The 23,249-nt window shown below is 41.9% G+C and overlaps 1 protein-coding gene across 2 annotated transcripts; it reads left to right on the forward strand.

Annotated features, from left to right (window-relative positions):
* Window positions 1–1,659: 1,659 nt before the first annotated feature.
* LOC128123349 (NXPE family member 4-like) lies at window positions 1,660–22,397 on the forward strand. Of its 2 annotated transcripts, none has more exons than XM_052759651.1 (6): window positions 1,660–1,909; window positions 11,301–11,406; window positions 13,311–14,044; window positions 14,529–14,590; window positions 16,146–16,352; window positions 18,103–22,397. In XM_052759651.1, the coding sequence occupies exons 2-6, from the start codon at window positions 11,314–11,316 to the stop codon at window positions 18,636–18,638; spliced, it is 1,632 nt and encodes a 543-aa protein (XP_052615611.1). In that variant the 5' UTR covers window positions 1,660–1,909; window positions 11,301–11,313; the 3' UTR covers window positions 18,639–22,397. The 2 variants fall into 2 exon arrangements, with proteins under 2 accessions (XP_052615611.1, XP_052615621.1); XM_052759661.1 differs by lacking the exon at window positions 1,660–1,909 and adding an exon at window positions 2,186–2,287.
* The last annotated feature ends 852 nt before the right edge of the window (window positions 22,398–23,249 follow it).

A 23,249-nucleotide genomic window follows, 5' to 3' on the forward strand; every position in this document is an offset into this window, starting at 1 on the left:
TTATTGCTCTCCCACTCCATCCATGTTCCAGGTGGACCATCCCATTCACTTATGTTCTCATCCCCTATCCCCTACTGTTCCCCCTCACCCCCAGTTTATTCATGGAGATCTCATCTATTTCGTCTTCCCAGGGCGATTCATGAGTCTCTCTAGGGGTCTTCTTGTTAGCTAGTTTCTCTGGAGCTGTGGGCTGTAGTCTGATTATCATTTGTTTTACATGTAGTATCCACATATGAGTGAGTCCATACCATGTTTGTCTTTCTGAGTCTGGGTTACCTCCTTCAGGATGATATTTTCTAGTTACATCTATTTGTCTGAGATTTTCATGATATTGCTTTTTACTGCTGAATAGTATTCCATTGTTTACATGCATCACATTTTCTTTATCCATTCTTCGGTTGAGGGGCATCTAGGTTGTTTCTAGGTTCTGGCTATTATGAATAATGCTAATAGCGTGTTTTCTTATGACTTGCTCAGATGTCTTTATTGTTATTTCACTCCCCCTCCTTCTTCTGTACTTACTCCCTAAGAGTCCAGATGTTTATTACTCAAGCAGTTCATCACTCAAGCACAAACTCTGATCCAGATAGGGCCTGGTGACTAATGAACAAATCTGATTAACACTAGATAAAGTCTGGGAGGAATGCCCTTGGGACAAAACAAAGCCATAAAGCCAGCAAAGTGCAGAAGGAAAAATCAGAGAAGGAGGTTAAAGGCACTGTTCGCTCAAGCTCTGCTGGCAAGGCTCTCTCCAGTCGCTAACACAACAATGTATAGACAGCGAAGGGAAACATAAAAAGTATTCATTCTTGAAGTGAACGCAGAGTCTTGTTTCTCTGTCTACCCTTCCCCTCCTTTCTAGGTCCCTGTGATGCTCAAGACTGCACTGGCCATGGAATTTTTCTCCCTACCCCTTCCTTAAAGACACATTACATGAATCAGATTCTTCTAGCAGTCCTTTAAACGATGAATAGGACAGAATTTTCTGTTGGAATTCTCCTTCAACTGAGACCTTCTCTGTGTCCCTGTGGGGCTGGGAGTGAGTTAGACCCTCCCTAAGCTGTCAAGATGGAGACCAAGAACCCTATAGGCTTCACTGCTGAGGTGACAGCTTGCTGCTGCTTGGTGACAACTGATGCCGGCTAGCATGTGGCTTCTTTCTGTCCATAGACTGAAGAATTAAAAGAGCTCAGAGCAAACAAAAGCAAACTTCATGGCAAGCATTACAGACTGTCCCCGCTCCCCAGGGAGAGGAAAGACTCCAGGGCTAGGAGACTCCCGCCCTGTTTTGGGGGTGTGAGTTTTTATATGTATTTAGTGACTCCCATTTGGTAACCCTTCCTACTGTCATACTGGACCTAAGGCACTCAAGGGTCCCTTTGGGGTAGGTATTAAGTCCCTTGCTTCTGTCCACAGACATGGAAACAGCTGCTAGTTGTTAGGGTCTGTCACCAAATCAAGGCTGATCTCTAGCCCGCCTCCCCCATTTTGGGTGTTGTAATGAAAGAGAAGCTTAACAAGAAAGAAGAACTCAATGCAGCGAAGGGAAATGGTGACTCATGTCCTTCCGGTCTTTCTTTCCTCTGCTCTGCTGTCTTGACTTGCTCTGTGCTCTCTCCCTCTCCCTCTCTTGTCCCCTCTCCCTCCCTCCCTCCCTCTGCCTCTCTCCTCTCTCTCTTCCTCCCCTTCTCCCTTTGCTCCCCCCTCCCTTGCTCTTCTTTCTCTGTCAGTCAATAAAGTTTTGCCACATTGCACAAACACAAAGCTCTCATTGTTAACTACATTAATTTTGAAAGTTAAAATAGGCCAAGGAAGGAGGACGTATCACACCTGTCCCTCCAGACAACCAGACTACTAGAGCATCCAGTGGAAAAAGAAAAGGCTGTTACAGATAGAGGAAAAGAGGAAGGTAAGTTTGGCAGAGTTTTATTTGTACTAAATACAAATCAAAAGAAAGGCTGTTTCCTCTGCATCCTTTATTTTTACTATTTTTTTCGACAATATTCGGTTGGTTCTGCTACAAAGGATCATGTAACGATTTCCTTCAAATTAAAGCCTGCCTTCCTAGAAGGGAGTTCTAAGAATCTAAAACAAGTTCTAGAAGCTCAGAAAGCTGCAAGATTGCAAGGCTCCTCCCAAAAGTTGTAAAAGCAATAAACAACTGATGGCCCAGAGGAGCTGCCTGCAGGTTCTGTCAGAGAGCAGCAGGGACAGTTGATGCAGTTCTCACCCACACTGCGGTGGGTTCCCGGTGACAGGACTGCTTTGGGTCACCATGCTCCTTCCTGTAAGTAACCCTGTAGAACCATGGGTTCACTTAGATAGACTTGGGAGGGACTGTGCCTTTGACTGCTCTCTGTGCAGTATCTGGCATGAGCAGATGCTTGTCACATCTACCTGGGGAAAAGCCCCACAGCAAATAATCAGCTATATGTTTTTGCAACTGATCGTACTGCTTAGCTTGGTTTTTCTCCATTGATAGTATCCTGATGGGGTAGATGTGAATATGCCATGGGATCATGGGATTTGAGAAAGCTCAGTGTGGTGGAGAATTGTCTGGAAAGCTTTCTAAAGGGAGGGAGTTGTCCTGCTGGCCTGGTGCCATTCCATAGAAGGTTGTCTTCTTAAGTCAGAAAAGCAGCGGCATCTTTTAAAATTTGTCTTTGGACGTTTTGCTTTGTGAAGGTGTTTACTATACAGGAAGAACGGTGGTGGGGAAGATTTACCACGCTGTTACTTCCCCCACTTAGCTCTTCCCCTTGAACGAGAGCCTGGGGGGATGGCTTCTGAATGCCAGATGACTTCTTCCAGGAGATTTTCTTAACAATTTTATAACTAGTAATACAAATTAATGTCCATATTATTCACATACAGAATTACATAGTCTACTGAAATAAAATTTTATCAGGGATTTTTTTTATGGGCCTCAGTAAGAGGTCTTTTGTGATCTACACACAGTGAATTCCCTGGACCTAAGGTCTGAGTAGATACAGTTTAAAACAGAGCAAACAGACAAGACAGCGCCATACTGCTTCCAAACATGACTGCTTTAATTTATACTCTCATTAATTTATACCAAATATAGGGTATTATTGAAATTATGACTTATGTTATTGACCTGGCTGAGTTTCAGTCAGCCATGGTTATATGTCTTGACTTTAGAAAATATATTAATGTAATCCATCACACCTGAAAATGCATTTTAAAAAACTATATAACTACCCTGATCAATCAGAAAAGGCCTTTCAAGTTAGCTCAACTTCTAACAGTGTTAAAAACTACAATCTATGTTTTTAGGAAAGAACTTCCTCGATCAAATAGAACTCACTGAAAGAGCAAATACTGGATAGTAGTCACCAGATGTTCATCTACATTTGGTGCAAATTTAAACTAACAAAGAAGGGGAGGCATATAGACTATCCAATAAATTCCTTACAGTCATCTGATTTGAATGTGTGCTGCTGGGAAATCCTATAAAAGTAAATCACTAGAATTTCTGTGTATCAGCCACAAGAATTTATTCTAAAAGAAAATATATATCAAATTATGTTGCCAGTCAGCATCAGCTGGCCACAGGGAAGTCTCACCAGCCCATATCACTAGCTGGGGAGCTGTTGACAGCCAGTGGGTTTTGTGGTAAGGAGAGATTGTTTTCTTTAAGGTGTGGCCCCTGGTAGGTCTAAGGAGCTCTGGTGGGTGCTCCCACACCCTTGAGTTTATGGGCGGTGTCAGCTGGACTCATTAGGTCAAAAAAACCCTTAAAACCAGAACAGGAAGTTGGAAGAGAAATGGGGGTGGATCTGGAAGGAGTTAGAATTTTTAGTTGAAAGTACCTATAAATAAAAATACATTATGTGCACTATGAAATTCTCAACAAATTAAATGTATATGTATATGTATATGAATATATATCAGAGAAGTGGCTGACTGAATAAGAGCACTTGTTGCTCTTCCAATTTTTTCAAAGTCCTAGTGTTCAATTCCCAACATCTACATGGTGGCTCCCCACCATCTGTAATTCCAATCCTAAGCAATCTGACATCTCCTTAGGCACCAGGCATGCAAATGGTATACAAACATACATGCAGGAAAAACACTTATACACATAAAATTAAAAATTAAATACATATACTGAATGTACATATATACACAAATAAACACATACACCTATGTGTGTATCATAGATATCTACACATGTAGGATTTATATTTTCAACATTCTTAAACTAGTTTGTAACTTCCTTATAGGAACAAATGAAAAAGAAACTGAATAATTTTATTTTTAATCAGACTGAAGCATCAGAGAGCTACCTAGACGGTAGAGACCAGAGACATCTAGATTCTAGAAAAACAGGCAAGAACAGAGTAATCAAGGCAATAAAAGGAAAAAGAAGTAACACTTTGAAAGAACCAATGAACTTTAAATATGTCAAACACTTGACAACACAGAATTATACTCAGCAAAAATAGCCCTCAATATAAAAATAAAAAAGAGGGAAAATATAATTTTGAGAATCTACCACCAGAAGATTTAAAATTACAGAATATTATAGGTAGATGTTAAGCAGAAGAAAAAATATCCCTAAATGATATAACAGAAATGTAAGAAAGAATGAAAAATAAGAAGCTAAATGAATAAGCATTCACAAAATAATAACTTATATTATATAAATAATGATTTTAAAATTTATATACCTGGCAAAGCTAACAACAACAGACATGTGAGATAATTCAATGTAAATGGAGTATAATTCCATATGCTCTTTCACTTCCTGGCAAATATTTAAGTGTACATTTATTTTAAGAACTAAGCTCTACAGAGATGGCTTAGGAGGTCAAGGCATTTGTCTCTGAGCCCGATGCCCTGAACCTGGAACCCACATTAGAAGGAAAGAACTGATTCTTCTTCAGATTGTCTTCTGGGGGCTGGGGAGGTGGCTCAGTGGTTAAGAGCCTGGCTGTTCTTCCAGGGACCCAGGTTCGATTCCCAGCACCCACATGGCAGCTCGCAGCTGTCCGTAGGTCCTGTTCTAGGGGACCTGACACCCTCACACAGACACACATGCAGGAAAAACACCAATGCACTTGAGATCAAAGTAAGTAAATTATTTTTAAACAATTGTCTTCTGTCCTCCACATATATAGTGGGATGAGAGCTCCTGTATATGCATGTGCATGCACCACACACACACACACACACACACACACACACACACACACACACACACACACACACAGGGGTGGGGTAGGAAGGTTTTTCGTCTTGTTGCTCGGTTCCTGGCAGGCAACCATAATTCTTATTACAGCTAATATGATCTTCTTCTCTGGTTGTCTTTGGAAAATGTCTCTTTGTCTTTCATTTTTCAATAGTTGGAATGCTGTTCACCTTTCTGCAATTTTTTCTGAGATAGAGTTTCTCTGTGCAGCCCTGGCTATCCTGGAACTTGCTACATAGACCAGGATGGACACAAACTCACATAGGTCCACTTGACTCAGCCTCCAAGTACCTGAATTAAAAGTGTGTGCCACCATGTCCAGCCAGCCTATTTTTCTGGTTATGGACTTTGCCATATGATAATAGTGATTTTTAAAAGAAATTCTGTGAGAAAACTCCCATATCAATGCCATGTATGGGACAGTTATTTGTCCCACAACATAGGAATGTGGCACTTTGTCCTCTGCCTTTTGACATGTTTCATTTTGGGGTTGAAATTGGCACATTCTGTACACAATAGTACAGATTTGAGTAGATTACTATTGTGCGATCATTGAGCATCCTGCCTCTCTCTGTTTCTGCTTCCTTCCTTCCTTCCTTTTTCCTTCCTTCTGGCCGCTCGCCATGCTGTCTTGTCGTACGGATCTCTCCTGATATTGTTTTCAGCTGCTCCTCTTCACGGGGCTCCTCTCCAGGTTTTATTTTCATTTTTTATTACATTTGTGTGTGTGTTTCTGTGTGTGTGTCTGTCTGTGTGTGTCTGTGTGTGTGTCTGTGTGTGCACCCACGTGTACATATGTGGATGTGTAGAGGTCAGAGGGTGACTTTCAGGAATTGGTTCTCTCCTTCCACCTGGGGATTGAACTCAGGTTGGCAGTCTCGGTGACAGATATTTTTACTCCCTGAACCATCACACCAACAATTCTCTCTGGAATTTGAAGAGAACCCTCTCTCTTCCTTTGGAACCCTGTCTCCTTCCTTTCCAATTGCTCTCCCACCTCAAGGCTCCATGGTTACAAGGCTCTCTCTCCCAACAAGCTCACTTCTGAAGGGTAATTTTTCGTCAGCTCCTTTCCTAAACCAAACAGTTATGCTTTGAGTAAGACATGTGCTTCCTAGGCTAGGTCCTTACTGTGGGGAGTTGTGTTAATTTATACAGGAATCGGGCTGGGTTTAAAGTTTACAGTTAGTGTGCTTGCCCTCAACATACCAAAGTCTTCAATTCCTTGTCCATCTGTAATGTTTGGAGTCAGGGCTACTTTGCCATAGAGGTTTTCTCTGTTTCACTCACACCTCTAGATCATTCTAAAGCCTTTTCTAAAAGGTAGCGCTATGTCTTAGAAGAGGGTTGTGGTGGTTTGAAAAAAAATGGCCCCCAGGGGGAGGGACACTGTTAGGAGCTATGGCTTTGTGGGAGTAGATGTGACCTTATTGGAGGAAGTGTGACATTGTAGAGTTGGGTTTTGACGTCTTCTATGCTCAAGCTACTCCCAGTGAGACAGTCTACTTCCTGTTACCTACAGATAGAGGTGTAGCAGCTCCATCACCAGCACATGTATGTGTTCCTACATGCTGCCATGCTCCCTGCCATGATGAAAATGGAATAAATCTCTGAAACTGTAAGCCACCACCTCAAGTAAATGTTGGCCTTTATAAGTGTCACCATGGTCATAAATGTCCCCTCACAACAATAGAAACCCTTGCTAAGACAGGAGCTACCAGAAGTGGGGTATTGCTGTGATAGGCCTGACCATGTTTTTTGTTTGGAGGAATTTGGACTTTGGTACTTTGTGTTAAGAAAGCAGTGGCATGTTTTAAGCACTGCTCAATGGGACAGACTAGTAGGAGCATGGAGGACAGTGGAGCTAAGAGTAATTAGAACTGTCTGAGGCTGGCTCAAAAGGTTTCAGAGGAGAAGTGTTTTAGTATGTTGCCTAGAGATCATTCTTGTGATATTTGGGGTGAAGAGTATAGATGCTTTTTGCCATTGTCTAAAAAGGTTGCTTGAAGCTAAAGTGAAGAGTTTTGGATTAATTGCCTTGGCAGAGGAAATCTCAGAACAGCCTAGTATAGACTCTGTTGTGTAGTTACTAGTGTTAACTCTAATGAAGATATATAATGAAAATGAGCAAGCTGAGCAAAGAAAAATATTTGAGGAGAAAGGAGCACCAGAAAGTGGAATGGAGGGAAATCCTGCACTCAAGGACATAAAACAGATTAAGAAATGGAATAAAGGGTAAGGTGACCTCAGGGCAAGATCCCACCCAGCTAAGTCTCCAACTTGTGAAAATAAATTAAAGAAAGGCTTAGAGCCATGTAGGTGTGGTGGTGCATGCATTTATTCCCAGCACTGGGAAGGCAGAGGCTGGTGGATCTCTGAGTTTGAGGACAACCTGGTCTACAGATCCTGTTTCAGGACAGCCATGTTTAAGCAGTGAAGGTGGAGAACAGGAAGCTGGTGATGATGTAATTGAAGGAGGGGGCGATATTCCAGTGCCAGGAAGCAGCAGAACTAGGCAGCTTTGCCCACATGGTTCTGGCTTTAGAGTCAAGGAGCAACTAAAGAAAGCCACCAGAGTCAAGCATGTGTCAGGGGTGTCGCTGCAAGAAGGCCTAGAGAGGCCAATTAGTGAAGCTATGAAGCTGAAGCCTGGATTGCCTTGGAGACTCCAAGATATTAAAGATGCCAGAATTGTGGGATACCTGCCAAGGAGAGCTGTTAACAGGGAGTGGATCCAGCCCAAGAGAAACAAGTGTGTTGAAGTCAACCAAGCTGAACTGAGCTGGAGCTCTGAAGATCATTTTGACATCAGACATGGAGATGCAAAGTTTAGAATTTGCCTAGCTGATTTTTGGACTTGCTTTGGTCCAGTATTCCTTCACTATGCTCCATTCCCTATGTTTTGGAACAGTAATATATATACTGTGCCACTGTATGTTTGAAGCATGAGGTCTGCTTTTGGGTTTTGATTTTACAAGGGATTACAGTTAAGGGATTGCATGAATCTCCAAAGAGAATTTGAACTTTATACTTTTAAGTACGTTTGAGACTGTTCTAGACTATGGGGACTTTTAGTTGGACTGAGTGCATTACACATTATGACATGGCTTCAAGCTTTTGGGGGCCAGAGAACAGAATGTGGTGGTTTGAAAGAAGATGACCCCCAGAGGGAGTGGCACTTTTAGGAGATGTGCCTTTGTGCGAGTAGGTGTGACCTTGTTAGAGGAAATGTGTCACTGTGGAGGTGGGCTTTGAGGTCTCTTATGCTCAAGCTACTCCCAATGAGACAGTCTACTTCCTGTTACCCACATATCAAGATGTAGTGGTTCCTTCTCCAGCACCAGGTCTGCCTGCATGCCACCATGCTCCCTGCCATGATGTTAATGGACTAAACCTCTGAAACTGTAGGCTGACAATTCAATTAAATGTTTACCTTTGTAAGAGTTGCCATGGGCCTGGCTTGAGCCTGGCAGTGCTGACATACTCCTTGAATCTCATCACTCAGGAGGAAGAGGTAGTGGATCTCTGTGAGTTTGAGGCCAGCCTGGTTTACAAAGCAAGTTCTAGGACAGCCAGAGATACCCTGTCTCAAAAAAAACTTAAAAAAAAAAAGCGTTGCCATGTTCATGGTGTTTCTTATAGCAATAAACCCTAAACAAGTGGCATTCATTTTTTTCTTTATTTCTTTTTTTTTTGGTTTTTCGAGACAAGGTTTCTCTGTGTAGCTTTGTGCCTTTCCTGGAACTCATTCTGTAGTCCAGGCTGGCCTCGAACTCATAGAGATCCACCTGCCTCTGCCTCCCGAGTGCTGGGATTAAAGGTGTGCGCCACCACCGCCTAGCCAAGTGTCACTCATTTTCAATACCAGAAAATCTCCAGCCACACAGATAAAGCAAAGGACACCAGGCTGGAAAGCATGTCCTCTCCAGCCTTCTGTCCATTCCATCCCTTACAGGAAAAACACAACTGAGCGGTGATGTCCTTTAATCCCAACACTCGGAGGCAGAGGCAGAAAGATCTCTGAGTTTGAGGCCAACCTGGTCCTAACAATAGTATGAAATGAGAACATAGTTTCTTAGTTCTTGCCTAGGAGAGAGGTTTTTCTAGAATAAATGTCAACAGAGGATATTTCCTTGAGATAAAGATAGGGGTCAGGCTACACCCTGGCTTCTAAAAGGCAGTTACACAATAACCCATCATCAGTACTTTCCAAGACAGTGTTTGCTCAGTTGCAAATAAGACAGGTCTCGGGCATCAACAGCCCAGGCCATCCAGGCTAGATAAAACTAACCCATTAGTCTTTATAGTCTGCACCAGCCAGAGCTGCCTGGGCAGTCCAGCCTGCATTTCTTCTTCCTGCTGGTCTAAATCTTTGGTCAAATCATCCAAGAGCAGTCACCTAAACAAGAACAGAAACACCCCTTCAAAGATCTTTGAAGGACAGTGGTAATAATTTGCACACAAGAAGACATTCATGTGGTGATACTGTGTTCCCCAAAATATTGTGCACCCTAATAAACTTATCTGGGGTCAGAGAACAGAACAGCCACTAGATACCGAGGCTAGAAAATGGTGGCACACACGCCTTTAGTCCTAGCATTCCAGAGGCAGAGATCCATCTGGACCTCTGTGAGTTCAAAGCCACACTGGAAACAGTCAGGTATGGTGACACAGGCCTTTAATCCCAGGAAGTGATGGCAGAAAGCAGAAAGGTATATAAGGCGTGAGGACCAGGAACTAGAGCTGGTTAAGCTTTTAGGCTTTTGAGCAACAAACATGTCAGCTGAGATTCATTCTGGATGAGGATTCAGAGGCTTCCAGTCTGAAGAAACAGGATCAGCTGAGGAATTGGCAAGGTGAAGTAGCTGTGGCTGGTTGTGTCTCTCTGATCATTCAGCGTTCACCCCTGGGTTTGTTTTTATTAATAAGAACTTTGAAGATTCATGTTACAGATTCATGTCCACATGAGAATCTTCAAGATCTCCTCTAGAGAAGTCAGAACTCTTGTGGCGAAACACTGCACTTTAAACCATGCATTCTTCACTATTGTAAAATAGCATGCCTGTAACTAACATCTGCACCCAAGTGATTCCTCATTTTCATCAAGTATGTCATTTTCATCAAGAAAAGAAGCCTGCATTTACTTCATAATCATATAACTAAAAGCCCTTGGAGGCAGAAGAGTTCCAGTCACTCCTCCGAGGACAAGGCTTCTTAGAAATTCTGAATGTCTAAATTCTGCCCCTCATTTCAGTCTCTGCTTGATTTGGTCACTGTGGTTTTGCCATCCAGATTCCCCCTTAGGGTGAAGGGTGTGAATCCCACTGAAAAGTAGCCTCTACCCTATGCCCTGCAGCTTGCATCTGTGATGTGTTATGGTGCAGGAAGGCCATACAGTGGTAGCACCCTACCAGCCATAGAAGGAGCCTCCCCACCAAGCTCACCCAGTTATTAGAAATGAGGGTGGTGTTCAAACAAAATAACTTGTCTTTTCTTACATTCTGTACTGTTGAGCAGTGACCCCTCCCAGCTAATCTAACCTGAAAAAGATAAATCAGATTTCAGATCAAAGACAAATGTTCATATAAGTGGAGGGAAAAAACAGGCTAAAATTTCAAGTTTTTTTTTTAAAGTAATGGTAAGAGTTTTAAAGTAATTTGTTTTAAGGTTGAGAGGTGGCAGAAAACATGGTGATAAAGAAATAGACTCCGTGAAGACTGGTAGATGACCTTCTATTAGATGTCATGGTTCTTGGTATCACTATTGGTGAAGTATTTGGTCTGCTCTTTGTGGTTGAGAGGAGAGAAAAGAGAATCTGGGAGGTGGTATAACCTGGAGGATCCACCTAGATGTGAGTGTCCTGCCCACTTCAGGTTCATGGTATCTTAGCTGTTGGTGGGCTCCAAACTGAGAGCTAATGGGATGACAGAGGCTGGGGGACAGCAGGGACAACCAGGAGGGCCAAGATGTCACCTGAGAAGAACTTAACTAAGAGCAAAGTAATCAGGAGCCATAAGTGTGCCACACCTGTGTGTGATTTCCTTTCTGTTTCATTACGTGATGAGTTTCTGTGATTCTCTCACAGGACAATTCGAACCATGAAAACGATGACCAGTCGTAAGTCACTGTGGGTGCTGCTGTTTATAGCTATCTTTTGGGTCTCGTTTACAGTTTTCAGAAACCCATCAAAGGTAAGGAACTAATCTCTTTTTCTGTTTTACTTGATATTGTGTATCTAGGAAAGTGTAAGTTGCAAAGACCCACCAACTGGAACGGAGATGGGGTGTGCTCAATATGGCTTATCAAGCAACATTAACGAACCAACATAACCGACACTTGTTAAGCACAGCAACAAGTGAGGAACGACCCAAACCTCTCATGTATGAGGTGGGACCCAGGGAAGAGGGTGCTTCTCAGAGACAGGAAAGCCAGAGGGAGGGCAGGCGTTATAGGCAGCCATTCCCGTGTGTGCTTACACAGACACGGTTCTGTGCTGCTTGTGGATAAGTGCAGCCATTGTTTGACAATGTCCTCAGCCTGTGTTTGCACCGGCCTTAAGGAAACTTCTGTAGGACAGAACACATTCATTTCTATGTACTGAAATAGACCTGCCTCTTGAAAACTGTGGAGAATTACGAGTGGGAAACATTTCCCTCCTCCAGTACCAGGCAGTCTAAGTATCTAATCAAACTTTTACTTCACTGCAGCGTTTAAGGCTGACATTTTGTTTTGTTAGTGTTGGCTTTGTTGTTTGTTTTCTCTATTTCATTGGTTGCCTCTCTGCTATGGAGTAGGGCTTTAGTTGGTGGTAGTGGTTAGTTGCTTTTATTTGTTTGCAGAACTTGGTTTTTGTTTTTGTGATACATGGATTCACTCTGTAGCATAGGGTAGCCCTTCTCTTGTTGTGCAGCTCAAGCTCAGACTCAAACTTGCAGTTGTCCTGATTCAGCTTTCACTGCATTTAGAGAGCTATTTATTAAAAATACTCTTGTTCACAGTTTATTATTATTATCTACATAAGAATTGGGTTCATGCAAGCTACTTTGCATTTACCGAAAATTCTAATTAGTGATTGATAGCAATGATCCATCTTATTATTACTTCATTGGACATGCTAGGATACTTTTTAATATCTTTTCAAATCATGGAGACAGTCCCAATGCCTTTCTAAAGTTTCCCATGTGTCCTAGTTAGGATTTCTATTGATGTGATAAAACACTATGACCAAAAGCAACTTGAGAAAGAAAGAGTATATTTGTCTTATATTTCTACATCATAGTCCATCATCAAAGGAAGTCAGGACAGGAACTCAAACAGGGCAGGAACCTGGACTCAGGAGCTGATTAAGAAGCCATGGAGGAGTGCCGCTTACTGCCTTGCTCCTTCTCACTTACAGCACCCAGAACCACTAGCTCAGAGGTAGCTCCACCCACAATGAGCTGAGCACTTGCACATCAATCAATAGTGAAGAGAATGCCCTACAGACTTGAGCACAGCCCAATTGTATGGGGAACTTTCTAAATGGAGGCTCCCTCATTTCTGATAACTATAGCTTATGTAAAGTTCACATAAAATTAGCCAGCACACCATATTATTCCATAATACTCACACTAACCATTCAAGGTACATAATTATGACATGATAGTTGATAAAACTGATTTACAGTTATCTGATTGCAGTACCTATAGAGGCCAGAAGATGACGTCAGATCACCTGGAGCTGGAGTTACAGGTGGTTGTTACCCAATGGCAATTGAACTCAGGGTCTCCTTAGGAACAGCAAGCACTCTTAACTGCTCAGCCCTCTCCATCGCCATATCACCACCATTTGGAAGAAGATCCTAGCAAGGGCTATTGGAGATTCAATGGAGATTGAATGGGTTTTCCAAAATAAGTCATTGAAAACCAGAGTTATACTGACAGTTTAAATAAAGACATCTCTGTGTGAAACATATGTGACCACAAAATCTAAGTGTAATGTGATTTCTACACCTCTCAGTGTTCTATAAAAGACAAAAGTCGGTTAACCTGCCAAGACTTTTTACATTAAATAGCAACTTTTTCTTTGTTCTCTATTCTATTTCTTGCCCATTCAGATATGGGTTCACTTCAAGTTTCCTGTGTCCTTCAGTCACCAGAATTTGGTCACAACATCCTCATGCCCTACAGTGCCTCTGAACCTACCAGTTGCACCAAAAGGGACAGAGCTGAGAGTCAGGGAGGTCCTAGAGAAACTAGACAAACAGATCCCGCCCAGGCCTTTTGCCCATCTCAACACCACCACCAGCGCCACACACAGCACAGCCACCATCCTCAACCCTCGAGACACACACTGCATGGGGGAAAAACTGGATGTGCTGTTGGAAGCCAGGGACCACCTGGGACGCAGGAAGGAGTATGGTGGAGACTTCCTGAGGGCCAGGATGTCCTCCCCAGCCCTGAAGGCAGGAGCTTCTGGAAAGGTGACAGACTTCAACAATGGCACCTACCTTGTCAGCTTCACTCTGTTCTGGGAAGGCCCGGTCTCCCTGTCTATCCTGCTCATGCATCCCAGTGAAGGGGTGTCAGCTCTCTGGAGAGCAAGGAAACAGGGCTACGACAGAATCATCTTCACTGGCTGGTATGTAAATGGAACCTCTCAGGTCCACACTGAGTGTGCCTTGGTTCTAAACTCAAGTGTCGAACTCTGCCGATATCTGGATGCCCAGTACCAAGAAACGTTCTACTGTGTGAAGCCTCCAAATGTACCCTGTGCGGCACTTTCCCACATGAAATCAAAGAACAAGGAAGTTTCCTATCTTAGGCAGCAAGAGAGGAGCCTCTTTGAAAGGTAAATATTATTGTTTCACATTTCTGGGGAGAAATTGGTAATCTAGGATACAGGGAGTGTATTCTAAGCACTGTAACTTTGGGACTCTGTAAGAAGAGTCTTTTGAGAGGGGACCTGTGAATTCATTTGGGGACAGTGTTCAATCTCCAGGGCTTCTCAGATATTTGTGAGAAGTAATACTTATCAATGAACCTAAACAACTCAGGTTGACTGAGAACCAAAAGAAAGAGAAATGTATGTGTATGTTTGTGTTCTAATCATTCTTTCTGTGTCTCAATACACTGCCTTGCATACATACCTTCTGGGTCCCTGGCTCCTATGAACTATGAAACAAATAAATGGAAACTTACTGAATGACCTGAAATTCTAGGCAGGGAAATTAGATTATCACTGAGAAGTAGCAGAAGGATTGGCCAATCTGGGTTCTGGAACTATGCTTGAGTTGAGGCCACTGCAGATTAATTGCTGTATCTGTCTCTTTAAGGTCAAATATAGGTGTGGAGATTATGGGAAAATCCAATGTGATTAGTGTCTCCAAATGCAACAGTAAGTGGTTCTGTGCTTGGCGGGCGGTGCTTAACACTGGACCCATTTAAAGGGCCTTCTCTCTCTGCTGGACTTGGTCATTGTCTCGGGTCTCATAAGGTGGGCCAAGGCACAAAGTCCATATGTGAATGAATGTTTGGAATCACTAGGATCTTTCGTGCCTGCTTTAGTAACCACATCTCTCAGCAATCGACTCCTCAGTTAGAAGGTCATCTGCCCATCCTACACAACAAGCTGCAAACAACAAAACTCTCTCCCAAGTGTTTACCTAGTTCTTCATCCCCACCACCACCGTCTCCTGCCGTCTTCACAGCCTCCCTAGAATTATCACTTAGACATCTCCAATGTGCCATCTAGGAGTCAATTTACAGCCATGTTTCACTCTTGGTGTTTGAAATTTTTTCAAAGAACCTCACATGTGTATTCACTTCTCTCTCTCTCTCTGTCCCTGTCTCTCTCTCTCTGTCTCTCTCTCTCTGTCTCTCTCTCTCTCTATCTATCTATCTATCTATCTATCTATCTATCTACTTTTAACAGCTCATAAATACCACCTAAAATGATTTAAGACAACTGTATCTTTTGTCTCTCTACATTCACCATGGAAAGTTTGCTAATTGCTAAGACATTTTTCCATGTAGAAGGAAAACACATGTTTCTGATTGCAAAAGTGATGTGTAGTGCTTACCCAGCAAACCCAAAGCCCTAGGCTTGACCCTCAGCACCACATAAACACACACCCATGATTTCCAAAATCTGGAATTGTTGGCAGGAACGTGAGGTATTCAAGGCCATCCTCACCTACATAGCAAGCTGAAAGCAAGCCTGGACTACATGAGACCCTGTCTCAAAGACAGACAAAGGCAGACTGAGAGAGGAAGAGGGAGAGAAATGGTATTTCTTTTGTCCCATATATATCAGCACCTTCATAGTAGTTGTTAAATTATTAACTTACCCTTTTGGAGTGATGAATAATTGTGACCCCAAATCTGCTGCCACACCATCCTACCCACCCACACACCCACACCTTCCCAGGTCTCTTCATTACCCAGAGATTAAGGTTGAAGATCTGGCCCATCTTAGACCTCCAGACCTCTCTCAATGCAAATTGGCCAATTTATAGCCAAGTTCACCCTGCATTTATCTCAAAGTGTTCATACTTGCATGGTGACATTTTAGACACCATGAGAGCATGTGACAAGCTCAAGTGGAATAACACACTCAGATTGAAGAGCTCTAGCCCTAAATAAGAATTGATGAGGCTGGTCTCATGGCAGGGCTAACAAATAGTTAAATTTTAGTCGAAGGCCTTTTTTATTCTGAGTCCATGTACTTTTCATATAAACATTAATAGGTAACACTTAGGAAACTCACATCACAGGAAACTTTTACTGAAAATAAATATTCCATTATGAAGATACTTTAATAAGCTTCTTTTTATTGTCACCACCCACCCACACGCCTATCTAGAGGGTTCTTTGGTAAAGGTGGAAGGCTCCTAAACACAGGTGAATAGAGTGGTGTTTTAGAAGACTCGATCTTGCTGATTTCTTGGCAGAAGAAGCTGTTCCAGCAAAAGAGAGATGCAAGCTCGGGAAGGCATCTGCAATCCCCAGTGGGCACGTCTGGAAAAACACCTGGATTCCAGCCTCCTGTAGTTTGGCTCCGATCAAAATGAAAGACTGCCTGAGAGGAAAATTCATCCATCTGATGGGGGATTCCACAATCCGCCAGTGGATGGAATACTTCAAAAGCAGTATCAACAGTATGTCTCAATATAAGCTATTCACATCTCTTTTGAAAACTACATTTTCATTTCTAGGGCTAAAAAAATAGTACAGCAAATTCATCCTCCATCATAGTTCTACAGTTCTTAATCACAAACCACCAACATTATTTAAAAAATGTTACTATCAATTCCTAGAACCATGGTTCTCAAGCTGTGGATCATGACCCCTTTGGGAACAAAAGACCTTGTTCCAGGGGTCTTGAAAAACCATCTGCATATCAGATATTTATATTATGATTCATAACAGTAGGAAAATTGCATTTATGAAGTAGCAATGAAAATAATTTTATGATTGGGGGTCACCACAATATGAGGAACTGTATTAAAGGGTCACAGCATTAGGAAGGTTGAAAACCACTGATCTAGAACAGTGTTTACTATCCCTATCATTTGTTTTAAATGAAATAAAGTAACAGACAGCAAGTATTTATGACACTGCAAGGCTAACTAACACATAGGCAGTACCCAGAAAGCAACAGAGAAGACATGTTAGATCATGATTTCCAGTAAACAAATGGCCCCTCGTAATTTTGTCTCTTTCATCTAGAAAATGGAGATTCTAGTGACACTTTATCATCACATGGTCTGATGTTGCAGGTTTCATAGGTCATGCAGCATCTGAGGTGTGAATGACCCTCCTCCTCAACATGTAGGTTATAGTAGGTCGAGATCACTGTATACTGTATGTAAAGTTCAATTCTGTAGCCAGAATGTGCTTGGGAAAAGAGAACTGGAGTGAGTTGGAAGCAAGGGAGACACTAGTTCTAACACTTGCCCCCAGAGACTCTCCAGCTTGTCTCTTTTCAGCCTCACTCCCTGCCTTAGACTTCTCAGCCAGCCCTCCATTCCCCATTAAGACATGGTACAAGGCATCTGTGGTCACTGACTACATATTTTCTCAGAAGCTGTAGGGATAGAACAACTCACCTTGCTGTTCTGTTTAGGGTCTAATTGGCACAATGGAACAGGGTGGACATTGTCTTGTATTCATAGTGTGCTTACTCTCAGAGGTGTCTAGTTTAGAGAGATTATTTTTCTCAAGGGTTGAAGGGGAATTTATAAGTGCCCTTTGAGTCACAAACTGTCATCTGGGGCAATTTGACACCCTGCCTTGACTTTCTTTTCTACATGACAAATGGGTGTATGTTTGCATGTGTGTGTGTGTGTGTGTGTGTGTGTGTGTGTGTGTGTGTGTGTGTGTGAATATCACTGAGGCAAGTGGCTGCATCTGCTAGATAAATGCTATTGTAAAGGGCATCACAAATGAGCCATCATATTACTGTCACTAATGTAGATGAGATACTTAGTGCCATTCCACTCTTAGGGAAAGAAGAAGAACAGAGAATACAGTTTTAGATTCCTGGAGCCGTTACAGAGATTTGCTTGGCTTCTTTTTGGACATAACATCAATTAATAGCCTTCCCTATCTACCCTCATATAAGGTCAGGGCATAGGTAACATGTCCTATGAAAACAGCATGGGCACACTAATCGCATCATCTTCCTGTAAAGCTGAGTTCAAAGTTAAAGCCATCCCCTGCACAATTCAACCTGAATGATTCTGGAAGAGGGCAGCTCCTTATCATAAAGCACTTTGAGTTGTTTGAGTATCAGATACCATAAGTTTATACGATTCTAAACACCAGATCTTTTCTTCTATATTTGTGGCTAGTTGATCTCTGTAACTGTATTCTCCTTTTGTTTTGGGATTGCCTGTTGGTTCTCAGCACTGAGGTCTGTGGATCTGCATGAGACTGGAAAACTGCAACACCAACTCGCTGTGGACTTGGATGAAAACATCAACATCCAGTGGAAAAAACATGGTTACCCCTTTATTGGGTCATTCGTCTACTCTGTCAAAGAGATGGAGTACATTGCACGGATAATTGACAGAACTGGAGGAGAGAAAAACACGGTCATTGTCATTTCTCTGGGTCAGCATTTCAGACCTTTCCCCATTGACCTTTTCATCCGAAGGGCCCTCAATGTCCACAAAGCTCTTCAGCGTCTTCTCCTGAGAAGCCCAGACACTATGGTTGTCCTCAAAACAGAAAACGTCAGGGAGATGAGCAGTGACGTGGAAAGACTAGGTGACTTCCATGGTTACACCCAGTACCTTGCCTTAAAAGATATTTTCCAGGATCTCAATGTGGGTGTCATTGATGCCTGGGATATGACAATTGCATATGGCACAAATGATGTCCATCCACCACAGCATGTGGTTGGAAGTCAAATTAATATATTCTTAAATTATATTTGCTAGCAAACACATAACTCTGAAAGTTACTCATTGAATTTCAAAGATGCAGTGAATTCTGCTGGCATGTCAGGTACCAGGATGTCCCAGTTAGTCCAAGGAGTTAGTCTTCACTCTGGTCCATGTGATCCTCCCAGTTCAGCCTGACTAGGCCCTAGACTGGGCTTCTGCTTCAAGTTGAAGCTCAAAAGAATCAATGAATGGTCCTCCCTTTTTTGATCAGGTCCTCTCTTTTCTGATCAGAGCCAACCTGTTCTTCATCAATTGGAAGTTAGGATTCTCTTGGGTGAGACCTTCTCCCTGTTGCTGTGAGTCCAGGAAAATTAAGTAATTTGTATAACATTTTTAAAGGTCTTTGATTCAATTTGTAAATATTTTTGTGGAGACTTTTTACATCCATGTTCATCAGGGAAATTGTTCTGTACTTTTTTCTTGGTTGTGTCTCAAAGTTTGACATCGGGACAATACAAACTTCAGAGAAAGAGGTTGGTATCGTTCCTTCTGTTTGTGATTGGTGGAAGGGTCTGAAAAGTGTTGGTTAGGTTTTCTTTAAAAGTTCATAATATTCAGTAGTGAATCTGTCTTGGCCTGAACTTTTCTTTGGAGAGAGACCTTTAATAATCACTTCAATCTCATAGCTTATTATGGATCTGTTTATATTGTTTCTAATTCCTAGGTTTAGTTTTGATAGGCCATGTACATTTAGAAATTTCCAGCCATTTGGAATGTAAGATTTGGGATCAACCAAAACAAAATATGCATGAAAACATGTGGGGGACCAGCCCCCACCTTTTCCAGGGTTGCTACTTGGAGGAGACAGGAATATTAATATTAGGTAGAATGATAGGCCTATTGGAGAGGAAGGACAGAAACACAGGATAGCTTTGGGAGGACTTGGGTCAATATCCAACAGCCCAGAACTTTATTCAAAAGGGCTTTATAACAATGCCACGGGGCAAGGGGAAATACCTCCCCATTCCTAGATACAGCCAAGTGCAGACACTTCCAAACACCTGGTACCCAGGCTTGTGGTCCAATCATCCTCTTATGCAGTCCTGCTGGGTAAAGCAAGCTCAGATCTCACTAGGAAACCTCTGTGGGCTCTCACAGAAATACTTTGAAACCTAACATTTTATAATTTTAGAACAATATAAAAAATTTTAAAAAATTTAAATGAAAAACATGAAAAGACAGGAATGAATAATGAAAAATATATTAGTGATATTTTACTCTTATATCATCAACACAAATTTATAGTTTGCTCTTTATAACTATATTATAAATTATATATTTTTGTTTGTTTGTTTGTTTTTTGTGTTTTTTTTTAAATGGGGTTTCTCTATTTTGTAGCTAGAGTTTTCCTGCCTGGCCCAAGGCCAGGACAAATCTCTCTCACCTGCCAGTCCTGCAGCTGCTCAGACCCAACCAAGTAAACACACAGAGACTTATATTACTTATAAACTGTATGGCCATGGCAGGCTTCTTGCTAACTATTCTTATATCTTAAATTAACCCATTTCTATTAATCTATAAGTTGTCATGTAGCCCATGGCTTACCGGTACCTTACATCTCACTTGTCATGGCGGCAGCTGTCAGCGTCTCTCTGCCTCTCTGTTGGATATTGACCCAAGTCCTCCACCTCCCAGCATTCTCCTCTCTGCTTATCCTGCCTATACTTCCTGCCTGCCTACTGGCCAATCAGTGTTTTATTTATTAACCAATCAGAGCAACATATTTAACATACAGGACATCCCACAGCACTTCCCCTTTTCTTTTTTTTCAAAAAGGAAGGTTTTAACTTTCACATAGTAAAATTACATATAACAAAACAATTATCAAGCAAGAATTACAGTTACACTGTCTTGTCTATTTATAATATCTAGTCTATTTGTATTTGGCAAAATTAAAGAAGATATCCTATCTATCCTATATTTGTGAGTCTAAGGTTTCATATCTAACTTATCTTTTATCTTAACTAAGGAAAATTGTAACTATCTAGCTTCAACTACATCAAAGACCTCAGAAGGATATAATATTACCTGAGAAGTGGGAAAAGGATTCAAGCAACTTCCGGGAGTCTTGTGACAGTAGACAGAGACAACTGGCAGCCTGGACAGTCATCCAAAGTTCTTTTGTAAAGTTGGGGCATCTGTCTTCATCCCATAGGCCCAGAGTCTCTGTCACTTCTCTCTGTGTCCTATAGAAGGTCTGGCAGTTTCCTCTGCAAAGCAGGAACCTGAAGGACCATTTTGCCAAACAAAGTTCAGTAGTCATCTTCCTATGGGTCCTGCATGTCCAGTTGATCAAGCAGTCCAGGCAAGAACAGTTTCTTGCCCAAATGGCTATTTTTGCCAAGAAGAAGATCAGCTCCATATGGAGTGTCTTTGATGCCCATCCTCCTCTCTGAAGTAAATCGGTGCTGTCAGGAGCAGACATGTCTCACTGTGCAGAAAGTCTAAATTTTTAAATTTTAGATGATGCCCCAACACTGCTGAGAAACCTCAGGTGATTGTCCAGGCAGCTGACTGTTTCTGTCAACTCACATTTTTTTTTTTTTGGAAGCTGCGTGCACGCACTTCCTGTTTTTATTTTTATTAGGTAATATTATTTCCTTCTTGGGTCTCTGAGGGAGTTGAAGATTAGTTAGTTATAGTTGAAGATTAGATAGTTATATTTAAGTTTAAATAGTTATCATTTTCCTTGTTAAGAATTTCAGAAAAGAAACTCACTAAAGAGGTGTTAAGTGTATAAATTTGAAAGATGTTATAATATAGTTCTGTTTGTAATACAAGTTAGGATAGAAAGTGAATCAGGTACATATTGGACTTATCAAAAAAGGATAGATAATGGAATTATTTTCTCTGAATTTGTCAAATGCAAATGGACTAGACATTGTTTAGGTGTTTATTGCTTATATATATGGTATATAGTTATTGTACTTTTGTATACAGTTTTTCTTATATTAGTTATAACTTTTTTCTTTTTATTAAAATAGAAAAGGGGAAATATGGTGATATTTTATTTGTACTGAAATGTGATTTTATTTGTTAATAAATAAAGTTGCCTGGGGGTCAGAGCTAATAGCAAGCCATAGTAGAAGCCAGGCGGTGGTGGCGCATGTCTTTAATCCCAGCACTTGGAAGGCAGAGCTAGGAGGATCTCTGTGTGTTCAAGGATACAGCCAGCATGGTGACACACGCCTTTAATCTCAATACCAACCATAGAAGACCTGGAGGTCTATACAGAAGGCAGTGATGAGGAGATCATGTGGTTGGGTTTACAACCAATGAGAAGACAGAACAGAAAGTCAATAAAAAGACAGACACACAGGAAGTAGATCTCTTGCTCAGGGGAAGGACAGCAGCAGCAGTGAAGGGTAAGAAAGTGTTTTTAGCTCTTAGCTACTGCTCTGACCTCTTGGGCTCTCAACTCTGCTTTTGGCTCTGTGTATCCATTTTAATTAAGATGGTTACATCTACACTATGTAGCCCACACTCTCCTGGAACTCCCTCTTGCTGTGGGATGGTCTGTAAGTCAAGTGTGTTGCTGATTGGTCAATAAATAAATCACTCATTGGCCAGTGGCCAGGCAGGAAGTATAGGCGGAACAAGGAGGAGAATAAGGCTGGGAAGTGGAAGGCTGAGTGAGAGACACTGCCAGCCGCCACGATGACAAACAGCATGTGAAGATGCCGATAAGCCACTAGCTACATGGCAAGGTATAGATTAATAGAAATGGATTAATTTAAGCTATAAGAACAGTTAGCAAGAAGCCTGCCACAGCCATACAGTTTGTAACCAATATAAGTCTCTGTGTTTACTTGGTCGGGTCTGAGCAGCTGTGGGACTGGCCAGTGAGAGAGATTTGTCCTGACTATGGGCCAGGCAGGAAAACTCTAGTCCAGGATGAACTTGAACAGAGAGACTGCCTGCCTCTGCCTCCAGAGTACTGAAATTAAAGGACTATGCCACAATTGCCCACCTTTATCTTTTGAATTTCTTTATTATCTTTATTTTTAGGAGGGGGATATAGGCCACAGTGGACATACGTAGGTCAGAGAACATTGTTTAGGAGTCAATCCTTCCACTATTTGGGTCCCAGTGATTGAACTCAGCTTATCTGGCTTGGTAGCAGATGCCTTTACCTACCCAGCCATCTCACTGACCCTAAATTATACCTTTTAGAAAGAATAAAGGTGCTTAAAGAGATGGCTCAGACACTCAGAGTCCTTGCTGCCCTCCCAAAGGGCCCAGGTTTGATTCCCAACACACACGTGGTGGCTCAAATTTCGTGGGGACCCAACACTCTCTTCTGGCTTCCACAGGCATCACGCATATACATGGTACACAGACATATATGCAGACAAAATACCAACCCACAAAAAAAAATTTATTGTGTTTTCTTTTTCTATTATTCTTAATTAGATTTATTCATTTATTTTACATCTGACAGAAGTTTCCTCTCCTTTCTCTCCTCCCATTCCCTCCTGCCACCTACCCCGCTCCATACACACACACATACACACACACACACACACACACACACACACACACACACACACACACACACACACATCTACTCCTCCACTGTTTCTGTTCAGAAAGGGCCAGGCCTTC

The sequence above is a fragment of the Peromyscus californicus genome, unplaced genomic scaffold (assembly GCF_007827085.1).
Source record: "Peromyscus californicus insignis strain IS unplaced genomic scaffold, ASM782708v3 Scaffold_11__1_contigs__length_118956290, whole genome shotgun sequence".
In the NCBI taxonomy this organism is placed as follows: Eukaryota; Metazoa; Chordata; class Mammalia; order Rodentia; family Cricetidae; genus Peromyscus; species Peromyscus californicus.

What these genes read in the sequence shown, in the direction of transcription:
- LOC128123349 (XM_052759651.1), top strand. Translation starts at nt 11,314, where the DNA reads ATGAAAACGATGACCAGTCGTAAGTCACTGTGGGTGCTGCTGTTTATA. An exon ending in TAGTGTCTCCAAATGCAACA is followed by an intron (nt 14,591 to 16,145) that starts GTAAGTGGTTCT and finishes ATTTCTTGGCAG; the next exon opens with AAGAAGCTGTTCCAGCAAAA. An exon ending in CTTCAAAAGCAGTATCAACA is followed by an intron (nt 16,353 to 18,102) that starts GTATGTCTCAAT and finishes GTTGGTTCTCAG; the next exon opens with CACTGAGGTCTGTGGATCTG.